At 28.4% G+C, this 13,248-nt stretch overlaps 1 protein-coding gene across 1 annotated transcript in view; it reads left to right on the top strand.

Annotated features, from left to right (window-relative positions):
- LOC105359500 (uncharacterized) overlaps positions 1-13,248 on the top strand; it is a 44,449-nt gene that overhangs the window by 3,118 nt on the left and 28,083 nt on the right. The window contains exons 3-6 of the mRNA XM_011496114.1: positions 7,062-7,262; positions 11,189-11,246; positions 11,450-11,499; positions 11,948-12,402. Of these exons, the coding sequence (XP_011494416.1) occupies positions 7,081-7,262; positions 11,189-11,246; positions 11,450-11,499; positions 11,948-12,402 (745 nt within the window). The 5' untranslated portion in view covers positions 7,062-7,080. The remainder of the gene's footprint in view (positions 1-7,061; positions 7,263-11,188; positions 11,247-11,449; positions 11,500-11,947; positions 12,403-13,248) is intronic.

Below are 13,248 nucleotides of genomic sequence, written 5' to 3' on the forward strand. Positions count from 1 at the left end.
AGCAAAGTTTTGTCTATTTAATGCCGGCGAACGTTGCAGTCGCTAAAAAATGACCGTGTGCTTGATTTTTTTTTCTCTTTTTTATTTTATAATTCAATAGAATAAACACATAATTGTGTCAAAGACTCTACTTTTTTTTTAATGGGAGCAAAAAAGAAGAAGAAGAAGAAGAAGAAGAAGACGAAGAGCAACAACAACAAAAATAAAAATAAAAATAAAAATAAAAACAAAAACAAAAAACGTACTTATAGGCCTTCGATGCGAATATAATTGTTTTATCAACATATATCTGACGTAAGCAAAGTAATAACATTGTAATTATTCGTAAAATCGAAAATCACACGCAACTCGGCCAGAAAATCCCAGTGTGCATTCAATTGCGAAATACGTAATACGGCATAAAATTTTCACGAGCCACTGCAAGCCTCTTTATACACGCGAAAGCGTCGTGGAAACTTGGCAACGTCGCCCATCCAATCACACCTTCCCGGAAATCGGCGGTGGGGGTCGGAAATTGCGCACAACGTGACGACGCATCCGTTCTAAAGTGCGTCCGTAGCCCCAAGGGGTTATAGTCTCGACGGAACGTTTCCCAATGTGCCAGCGGTTAAGGATGCCTCGGCCTCGGTGCCCCCGTGCTTTTCCAGGTATTCTCGACACGTCGATCGGGAGCGAAGCACCGGTGCACCACATAGTCGATATTAAAGCCGCGTGACATCGTGCTCGGGTCTCTGTCCAATCGACCAATGAGCGCCCGACACTCTGGATCGCCATCTATCGGTCGGGCTGAGGGCCTAAGCCGAAATGCGCGCACGCCGCCTTCTCGTTCCCGTTGATCGTCACGGCGACCCGCGTCGCTAGAACAGAGACGAAGAGCAAGAGCCTCGTGTTTATTGCGTAGCGCGCATGGCAGGCGACGGAGTAGCCACAAGGACGAGTTAGTGGCTCTGAGCCCCTACCCCACCGACGCTTTCCTCACGCTAGCCTATTTTCTTTAACGTACGATTCCGGTAGGTACCTTGCACGATTTATAAAACGGAACAAATAGAACGAAAGAAAACAAGAGAAAAGAAAGATAAAGCAAGCAGAGCCGAGCTGTCGTCGTGTCGCCGCTCGTATTACTTGGCTGCTGTTTGGGACGGATTGCCTGCCGAGCGTCGATTTGGCATTGTTTAGCGTAACTGCGACGCGCTTATTGGCGATGGCGAGGTTACGAGCCTCGCTGATAATAATAGTGAATCGGCGGACTGCGGTAGTTTTTAAAGGGACGTAGGTGACTGGATTCGGGAGAATGCTTGATGGGAAATTTGCGTGATGCGGCATTTGCTGTTAGCCAACTTGCCCGAGGCCCATGCTTATTACGGTGTTTGTGCGCGATTTGAAACAAGTGACGACAAAATGGCGTTGGCGGATGTCGCATGAAATGGCGTATGATATATATATATATATAGACACAAGCCGTCTTTCGAAACTAATACTCCGAGGGTACATGGATTTTTGCATCCTAGTTGAGTTGGCTTGGATTTTTTAAGACGACGTTTCCGAGGCTAAAAAACCTAACGTTCTAATTTGCTTCGCCAAATCAATCGAGGATTTTTACAGTTCGACACAAGTTTCAAATGCATTATTATTGCTTCGAATGCCGTCATCGTGACGTTGTTTCAAGCTCCGGATTATTCAATCATCCATTTATTCAGTTATCCCCAAGAAATCCGGTAGTAGTAGTAGTCATAATAGCCAATAGATATTTACACTCATAATACAATGATAATCCAAATGTGAAAAGTATCGAATAAAGTGATAAACGTTTCGAAATACAAAGCTCCAAAAATTTGGATACAGCAATTTCGGTTGGCGGTCGCCGCTAGAGGGCCAACAGACAAACTTGTCGAACGAACAAGCATTCGATATGCACAAAAAAAGCTTATGAAAAATCCAGCACAAATAATAATAAGTTTAATATTTATAAAAGGATACTAGTCAAGCAAGATGCAACTGTAAGCATTTATGGGTTATTTTTCTTAAATATAGTTTGTATACCTCTGCACCGTATCCAGCACAGAATCCAATTCGATATTAATTATTTAAAATGATAATTTTAATTAACTTAAAGATTTAAAAGAGAAGATTAACGAGGTAATTTCAGTTTTTTTAGTTTTTTGTCGGCGTTTTTTTTTTTTTTTGTTTTTACAATATTTAAATTTTCACGTAAAATGTTACATGCACTATATCATCGGTAAAGAGATTGTAACGAAAAATTTCATAAGTAGCATTACATATATATGTAGATATATTTAGTATAAAAGAATAGGAAATGGAATATTAAATTAACAATAAAGTAGTAACAATAAATAAAAGTGCTGTTTAAAAAAAAAAGCAAACGATAAAATTAATTTTAAAATACATTAGGTATTAACAAATGAAATTCGGCAACTATAAATATAATAAATATAACAAATACAAATTGCAATAGAGACACGAACTTTTCCCGCTAATAGAATTCTTTATATATTAATTAAGCAAATTAACATTGTATATGTTAAATGAATTTTATTATATTAGTTACTTATTACTAATATATATATATATGTGTGTGTGTGTGTGTGTGTATGTGTGTATGATGGTATGTATGTTTGTATGAAACTTGTTTAATATGACTATACATTAACAAATTGAGCTAAATACAAATATTTATTGTTAAAAAAAAGAAGGCAGTAAAATCTGCAAATAGCTAATATATGATAAACGAACGAGTAAAATTATCAGCTGATAATTATTTATAACTTCTATATGTAATTTACGGAAGTAATAGCCAATCAGAGTTTATTATTACTTTTTATTTGTTCTCTCTTTCTTCTTTTTAATCGTTATTAAATAATAAATTGGAATTATTTCAATTTTTTACCCTCTAACTTTTATTATCGTTCGAACTTAATAATCACACGCGCGCATACACATTTTTCGTAAAAACAACGTAAAGCCAACTTAGTTATTAAAATAAAAATTTTGTGATAATAAAATTTACAAGGCCATTTTATAAAATGAAACATTAACCAAAGCAATCCGTATAATATTCATAATATATGGACATAATAAAAATAAAGATTTCAAAATTGGTTCTTCCGAAGTTGCTTCTTGAATTCGATATCGTCTTTTACATTTTCAAAATAAAAATTTGATTTACCGGTTGAAATATTTAATAATTTACAAAAATACATTATACTAAACATTCGTAATACCAGATACTACATAAATTTTGTATGAATAAATAATATATTGCTAATTAAAATATTTACTTTTATTTTGAAGATAAATTAACAAATATATCGAGGACACGATATTGTCCAACAATCTGTTGTATCTATGATTGAAAAAAAATTACATTAAAATAGGAAATGTGCTATTTATAAAATATGTTGCCACTCTACATTGACATTTTTAAGAATGACGCATTGGATTATTAAATACCTAACGATTTCGCTTATATCAAATTTCCATTTAATTGAAAGTTTTGGATACGCGTAAATTAAAGAACGAAGAATCTGAGTATACAGTCCCTTAAATTTTGTATCTATGATTAATGAATTGACCATGAAGTGACATGTAAAAAATATTAATGTATATACTTTTCAGTACTTGTACATATATATCCCTCATTTATAAAGTCGAAGATACACGCGCGCGCGCGCGCACACACACACACACACACACGTGTAAATATATATATATTAACTAATTAAATTAAAACATTCAAGGTATTAAGTAAGCAATGCAAGATTAAATATCACGTCATTAATTTTTACTAAATACGTTGTTTATGTTCTAGAAATCCAATAGATCGGTATTCTTCAGTAACCAATTATAGTCTAATTTTTTTGCTTTTTGAGTTTTTCTATCAATTTATTATGCCATTTCTTTGGCGAATATATTTAAAGAATATATTTTGTTTATATTTCAATGGGATATTTTAAATATCGATATAAAAAAAATGGTATTAAATTAACTTTTAATGTTCTCTCTTTTCCAGTTGCTTAATACACGATTGAAATAGTTTTAAAAAAGATCTATTAATGATCGTATTCCAAAGAATCGAAGTAATTATACAATTAATAAATCGAAATTGGTATTATGCTTTATTGATTACATTAACCATTTATATTAATCATTACTTTAAAATATATTCAATATTCAATATTAATACATAAATGAACTACAAAAAACACTTTTTAATTATAAGTTAATTTATATTTGTATTGCAATATAAAAATAATGGGTAACAATTTTCTTTGGAAATATATTTGTATAATTATGCATACATATGGACTATATATTATATAAATATATTATATAAATATATATGTTTATGCATGTGTATACATATATAACTTAGTTAAATTAACATATTTTATTAAAATTCGAATCTTGTGTAGGTTAAATAAACTTTTGAGTTTGTTCAATTTTATTCTAAAGTATAAATAACATATTTTCAATTTCTGATTCGAATATAAAATATTCCATTGTGAAATCGGTAAGATATTAAATAAAGTACATCGTGTGCAATCTAGTTCAGCAGACGAAAATTATGAAAACTTAGCAAAATACTTAAAAGAAACCTAGTATAAGAAACAATTTTGAGTATTTAGACATTTAACAGTAAGCTTGTAAAGCAAGATCTCTTAAATAATTTAAATGAGATTATAAATCATATATATATATATATATATATATATATATATATATATAAAGAATGTCAAGTAGCATAACTTTAAAGAGTAAATGCGAATTAAACAAATTATATTTATCGCTTGAATAAAGAGAAGATTACTATTTTGAAGTTATTTTACTTTGTTGAAAAATAATTCTTTCGTCATTTTGTTGTATTCAAGTATATCTAGTTAAATTGCAGATAAAATTTTAATCATTTGAAAAGTTTGAAAATATTTAAAATACGGCATATTTTGACGTTCGAATGTGATAAAATAGACAATACGCCGGTGTTGATCGATTTTGCTCAAAACTGTCTTCTTTAAATTATGTGCAAAGCAACTTTCATTATTTGTTAATAAAATAAATTTGACAATGTATAAGAATTTTAATAATTAATATAGGTCACACATTCTCGTTTTTCTTTTACCGGCAGAAAGGGACATATGATAGTATGAGCCATGAAGAAAAAAAATACATTAGCTCTGACAAAATCCCCTGTCTTCAGCGATAACACTATTATTTTCGTTTTACTTTATTAATTTATAATCTAATAATTGTTAGATTGATATTTAAATTTGAATTATATTTAAATCATTTTAATCATTGGTAGTGTAAACTGTTTCAAAACGTCCAAAAGTAGGAGAATCTAATTAATTATAAAGAATAGAATAATTATTATACAGCAATTTAATTTTCAAAATAAATATAAATAAATATAAAGGCATGTGTAATCGTCATAAATAATCTTTAATCAAAATGCAAGTAATATTTAATAATTAGTACGATCTAAATTATTTAATTAAAAAAAAAAAAATAATAATAAATAATATTTTTATTAAGAGCAACAGCTTATTAGCAAGCAATATTATTTCTATTATTTCTATTAATTTATAAATGGTACTATGAATCAAATATAGAAATTATTTTAGTTATTTAAAGCAATATTTTTAACAGACTAATTTATATAGAAAGACTATTTTATATAATAAACAAAAATCTGGTTTTGTATACAGAAAAATATCCAACCGAAGTGGCAAAGTCTCTTTAGTCGACAGGCTACTTGGAATGGTAAAAATGGAAATTTTTTACTTCTCTAAAATTACATCACATATAACAAAAGTATATTTAAACGAATTTTAAATAATTCTATGGTAAAATGCTAAATAATTGAACTTTATACTAGCCGTTAAAGTGATGTTGCATGCACGAATAATAAAACTAATTGAAAAAAAATCTATCATCGGACTCTCTGTCTACAGAGGCGTGTACGCATACGCCCCCCTCCTTCTCCCTTCAATGGCTGTTTATGTAACGATCGATAGCTGGGAGTGGAGTCTGTGAATACTGTGGTACATATCGCTAACTGCGAAATCACTGGTTTTATTTGGCCGGTGAATTTGCTCTTCTCGTGCACTACGAGCAATCATTCACCAAGTCCTTGTAGTCCTAGTATAATGCATGACTTATAGTGCAACCGTTTATATATCCGAGTAGGAGCAGCAGCGACATTATCTTAGAAAATAGTGAATTACGTACATGACGGACACTCGCGTTAACGTGAAAGATGTTTAATTTAATAATGGTGATGTTTATATATTAACATAATTAATACAATATCGTAACAAATAAGGAGCTCACGAGCTTCAAGTTTTGTGTAAAATATTGTTAATGTATAATTGAAAAAATTAATTATATAGTTAATTTTTTAAGTAACTAGATATATACGGAAGGATTGAAGTAGGATTACTTTAATGTCGTTTATATGCGTTTCATAAGAACAAATGTATAGCGATATAATATTAGTATAAGTTATAATAAAATAATCTGAGCAAAAGCTATATGTATAAGCTATGTATATATATATATATATATATATATATATATTTATACACGAAAGATTAGAAATATATGAAAAGAAACGAGCTATTGATGTAATACTAAACACATTTAGTCTCCTTATAAACATCAATTATTATATTAGCAAGCGTAGATCGAGATTACATATATCGTTAGAGATTATTGTAATTTTTTAATTCAATTGTAAGTCGAGGCTTAGAAATATAATACAGAACTGTGTTATATTTAAATGAAAAAAATTTATTATTGAATAATAATATATCTGTGTTTAATCGAAATCCACTATGATGAATGTATTAGGTAAAAGTACAGTATATTGAAGTTATTTAATATTAAGAGACAATTAATCACGTAACCTTATACAAATATTTGATATTATTAAAATCGATAAGCGCAATAGCATTTATAGTATTTTTATATAAAATATTTTAATTCTGCAAATTAAATTTATTAAATATTTAAATTCTATTAAATATTTGGATTTTTATGCTCATCAGAGGAACAATCGGATGCAAGATGGATCCTTACGACAAAAAATTACGGGATATGCAACAGTATCTCCCTTTTCTGGAGGACAAGATCGAACGTATGAAAAAAATCAAATTGAAAATGACATTTCCCGATCCGGTAAGGGAACGGAAACTTAATCATTATCAGGGAATGTACAGAGTACTGACTAACAGAGACGTAAGGAAAAAGTAAGTAATTGAATTAAGATATCGATTAAAATATACCCAGGCAGTTTAAGCATTTGTACTATATAACAAATATATTTCATACGTATTGAAAGTTACGTTATATGTCAAAATATGAAAAATCCCTTGTTTTTTGTTTGTTTTTATTTTTGCCTTTATTGTCAAGTAAATTCAGAACCAATAGAAATTCAAATATGCTAAATATATTTTAGTGTGTATTGTATTTACCATTACGTTAAAATTTTACATTTATACAAATAAAGTGTAATCATAGAATATGAATAATTATAATATCTAGCGATAGTTTTAAATACAAAAGTATGAAAATTTAATGTTACGTTAATGTTTTTATAATTACTGTAAAACTATTTTCCAACACTATTATTTCCTGGGCTCAATATGTACAAATTATTCAATTGGACAAATATTATAGTACGATTACATCAAAGGCATTCATTTTTATTCGATTTTATTCATTGAATGAGTTAAGTCACGTATTCAAAGGGTTTTAAATTACAAACAAATGAAAATCGAATTAATTGTGGATTTCAAAAATTTCTGATAAATTTTTTCACTGCTATTCTATTGCACACTGGTATTAATAATTGCTTTTATTTGTTTAAATTAATCCTTAGATATTAATTTAAAATTTTATTTACTTTTTTCTTTTAACCGATTAAAAATCTATAAATAGTTATCTAACCGTTTTACTAAATTATAAAGTTCTCTAATACAACTGCTTAGCTACGTTTGTTGACTGACCTATTGCACTAAAATTCAAATTAGTAATTATATATTATATTTTCTAAATCATAAAGCAATTCTTAATTTACTGTACAATATAAATGAGTTATAAATAGAAAGTAGTAAAAACCCTCTTATAATTACTAAAAGTTAATTTTTAATTTGATTACCACAAATTTTTTGGCTTTTCAAATCTATAATAATAATAATTTATTTTATTCACTGATCTCTTTTCATTATCGAAAATTTGTGATTAAATTTTACACGCCATATTTTTTTGTTAATACAAGTCATTTCTTCGCCACAAACATTTTAATCCTATGATAATTTTATTATTTTATTTGCAATGTACAAATTACATTAGAAATTCCATGATCATTCAATATTCTTATTATGTTTATAATACATGACTTTGTCTGTCTCTTATTATTTATCATTTGTCAAAATACTAAAATACTAGCCAATGAAAGTATGAATAAAAAATTGTAAAAGTTATGTAAATACTTTAAATAAATATCACTAAATATTTTTTCCAAAAACATTGAGAAATAAACCATTATAATGTTAAACGAATATACCCTAAATTTCCGGATGCAAGTAACGGTTCTTTTCTATTTATATTAGTATATTTCTTTCTGTAATTATAACTTAAATAGAATTGTAAGTTATAACAGTGTATCCTAAAATTCAGAATATTAAACAAATTTATAACAATAAAAATGTTGTATTACTGAGATAACTGAATCATCTGCTTATACAGTACATAACAGTAATCTGGTTGTGACGTATAGATCGTTGACATATCTTGATTTACTAATATAAGAAAAAAATTTGACCAAATTTGATCAAATTAGTCCTTTCTACGATAGAAAGGATAACAGTAATTATAGAAATGACTAACAACCATATCAAAGCTTATAGTCAACGAATCAGTTAAACATTTCGATCGACGACTATTATTCAGCAATTTGAATTCTGATATTAAGTATTGTCCTTGCGTGAATATTCTCAGCAATGCTTTCTATTATGCTTTCTTAATTCATCATAAAAGACAATTATTGTTGAAAAATAACCATGGAAATTTGTATCCAAAATACATTTTTGTCCTCAATATAGCTTTCTTAAAAGGAGTTACACTTCTTCCACTAGTTTTCACATATTTGTATAAAATTTATATATGCTGATTTTTCAAGGGCATGTAAAATTTGTATCGGTTTCGCCGATTAAAATAAACAAAAACAAAAAATAAAAAAAAGAAAAATTAGTCGCAGGGATCAGATGTAAAGAATAAAAGATCGGCGATGCAACTCATCTTTCAAGTTCCTTCAAATTTTCCATTGCTTTAATGAGTGTGTGAGTCGGTAAATTATTTGAAGTATTTTAAGAGTATTTTTTCTTTTACTTCCTCAACGCAATATTCCAATAATGTAGGAAAATACTTTTATGTGAGTGTTGTTCTTTCTCAAATTAGTAAATCAATACAAATCATGTCGATCAATACCACCATAAACCCAAAAATAAAAAATGTATTAACTAACATTTTTCAATTAATGATGTTTGTGATCACATCGGTTGGTTCTGTCAACCTTGTGGAACTCCCTATGGACGTAAATTCGTCTAGATAGGTTTCCATTTCAATACTTACAAATTGATAGCGAACTTTGAAAAAACTTCAAAAATTGTATTCTGAGTGATTGACGTATTGTTTTCGATCAGTCGTTAAAGAGCGCAGAATAATTGCAAAATTAATTAATTACAATTATAACTGTTTAATGTCGGTTATTTCCTAAAAAGCCAATTGATACTTAATTTATGATGTGGTTTGGTAGTAACTAAGGAAATTCTTTATCGCCTATAGTAATTCGCCATAGAAAATTATTTAGTCATTACAAAATACAGATATTTAAGTTGTACAAGTGGTTTTTATAACGTTTTATTTATGTAAAATATAATATTTATGAAATCTAAAGAGACTGAATAAATAAACGTATAAACTGTTAAAGTATTTATCTATGAATTGAAATTTAAATATTTTTATTAATATTTTATAAATGTAAGTAAATAAAATTATAAATTAACCAAGCGAATATTCTCGCAATTAGACAAAATAAATTATAGTATGGCATTTAATATATGGTTTAATTTAAAAGACTTTGTTAAATTAATTCATTGTTTTATGTTGCAATTGGCGTTCATAAAATTTCTAATTAAAATAATATAATTTCAATTTACTAATAATATTGATTTTAATCAATAAATGAATATTATGATTTCGCGCATTTTAAACACAACGTAATATTAATATTTTTGTTAAAAAATTTATTAATAGAAATGTTATTTTCATTAGATACTTTTGTAACATATACACCTCTTTATAGAATGTTATGTTTATGAATATTTTTAAAAATATATATTTTGTATATTTGGTGCATATTAATAGTTACTGATAATCAGCTTTTTAATATGAATAATAATAATAATAAAAAAAAAGTTAATCTCAATATGAAAATAAAATTTTTTAAATAATATTAACATAATACACGCGAATGTGTGGAATTAAAAAAAAATTATATTTATGAATAATGTTTTTGAACATTTAGATTGTTAAATGTTTATAATACTTCTAAATTCAAAATAATGATAATTGCAAATAAAAGTAAAGGCTCAGTTTGAAAAATTGAATTCAAATATATTACTTAATATTAAATACTTTCAGTTGTAAGATTGTGTGTGAGGCTTCTAGTGTCGAATCGATGCTATTTTAGTATATTAAAAGTCGATAAATATCTATTTCTCGTATAAAAATTAATAAATATCCATTCCTGGGTTTCTCATATTTCTCCAACTTTTAAAAGATTATTAAAAGTTATTAAAATGGTACTTCGGTTTGTTTGTATATCCATAAAAATATAAAAGTTGACTCGAAACTCTTAACAATATTCATGCGCTTTTGATGTAAAAAAGAATGTTCTGACTCATGAAGGCTTTAGGATAAAGTTTACTATATTGTTTATAAAATAAATTTTAAACAATTCTTGTAATATAGACAAAAATTTATATGAAATTTTTTACTATTATAATTATAAACGAATATAGGTATGAAATATATTGAATGTACATATCAGCTGGACTGCTTATTTTATTGAATAATGAAGCTATTTAACCGAATTATTTTAATTATTCAGGACAAACGTGGAAACGCTTGAAAAATTTGAAGAACTTATAAAAAAAATTCAAAAACAGGTAATTTTTCGTTATATAAAAATTGTAATAGATCAATGATAAAGTATTGAAATTAATTATTAGAATATAATTATCTAAGGATTATACATTGTTTTATTTATTTAAAATAACATATTACGTATAACGCATGTGCTTGTGCATTAATCGTGTAGATATTTTGCACAATGAAATTACATACTTTATTACAGAATCTTATATTTCAGGATTCCTTCGAACGTCGACGTTCGAAATCAGACATTTTACCAAAGAAAGAGTAAGTAAAAAAGTAATAATTAAGTAATAATTCAGCTTCATAATAATAATTTTTATTTTCAAACAAATAATACATATAAATTTCTAAATTTTCTTAACTTTTAAAAATGTCCAATTACAAATACGCCATTATCTATGCTCACATTCACAATTTTTTCATTGCATTTCAATGAAATAATAAAATGTACAAAAAATACCTCTTAAATTTTATAATTAAATCCCGTAACTCAAGACTTCTATTTATACATTATAAAAATAAATAGATTTAATAAGAATTAAAAAAAAAAAAAAAAAAAGTATATCGGGATTATTATTTGAGCAATAACATAACAATTAATAATTTCAAAAATGATATTTCTCTTACTATTATAACAGTCAAGTCAATTACACTAGAAATAAATTTGCATAAGATCGCGAATTAACGCGCCTCGGCATTTTTTGCACTCCAGATTCAGTCATTATCAAGGATCGGAGTCTTACCGTCCGGGCAGTACAGCCAGCAGCACAAGCAGCTCCAACTTCATCCGCAAGAAGGTGTACGATGACACCCCTGCCTCGCCAAGTCCACCACACAGTCCCACCGACCAAGGGCCAACTGTTTCCACTGCGCCCATTATCATTCCCACGGAACGGCGAACGCGTTTTACCCCCGCCACTTCGCCAAACAATTCCGCATCGTCCTCGCCCAGCTTTCCTCGGTACCATTTCAATTCGAGCCCAACCCAGCCCGTCGATGTACCGCAACTAGGGTCTATTGGCCGGCTGAAGGATGGGCTCCTCGAATGGGACTCGGATGGCGAAGGCCCAACTAAAGACCGTCCAGAAATCGCGCAGAAGATGGACGTAAGCAGTGTGGTAAAAAAGCTAAGTGACACGTACCCGTGCAAGGAAGAAATCAAGCCTGGTTAGTTACTTTTCCGTCAATAGATTATATATGATTTAGTTTATTTTTACACGCCATTATCGTGACATCGACGCAAAATAATTGACACGATTTGTATTAAAAATATTCATATTATATTATTCGCTATCTCGCGATTCTTCAATTTAACTCATTAAATAAAAAGAATTGTAATTGGCGCATTTATTTTATAAACGAGAGCTATATTAGAGTGATCAAATTTACTGCAATAGATGATCCAACAATTTTCATTGCATAAAAAAATTTAAATCGTTTTATACCGTTATGTCATTTTAATCCTCGCGATGATTGTCATCATCGTCATTGTCGTCGTCATTATTATCATTATTGCCGCTACTATTGTTCATTAAATAATGAATAGTAAAAATTTAACATAATAATAATAATAATGATGATGATGATGATGATGATGATGATGATGATGATGATGATGATGATGATGATGATGATGATGATGATGATGATGATGATGATGATGATGATGATGATGATGATGATGATGATGATGATGATGATGATGATGATGATGATGATGATGATGATGATGATGATGATGATGATGATGATGATGATGATGATGATGATGATGATGATGATGATGATGATGATGATGATGATGATGATGATGATGATGATGATGATGATGATGATGATGATGATGATGATGATGATGATGATGATGATGATGATGATGATGATGATGATGATGATGATGATGATGATGATGATGATGATGATGATGATGATGATGATGATGATGATGATGATGATGATGATGATGATGATGATGATGATGATGATGATGATGATGATGATGATGATGATGAT

This window comes from Ceratosolen solmsi, unplaced genomic scaffold (genome assembly GCF_000503995.2).
Source record: "Ceratosolen solmsi marchali unplaced genomic scaffold, CerSol_1.0 scaffold11, whole genome shotgun sequence".
Taxonomy (NCBI): domain Eukaryota; kingdom Metazoa; phylum Arthropoda; class Insecta; order Hymenoptera; family Agaonidae; genus Ceratosolen; species Ceratosolen solmsi.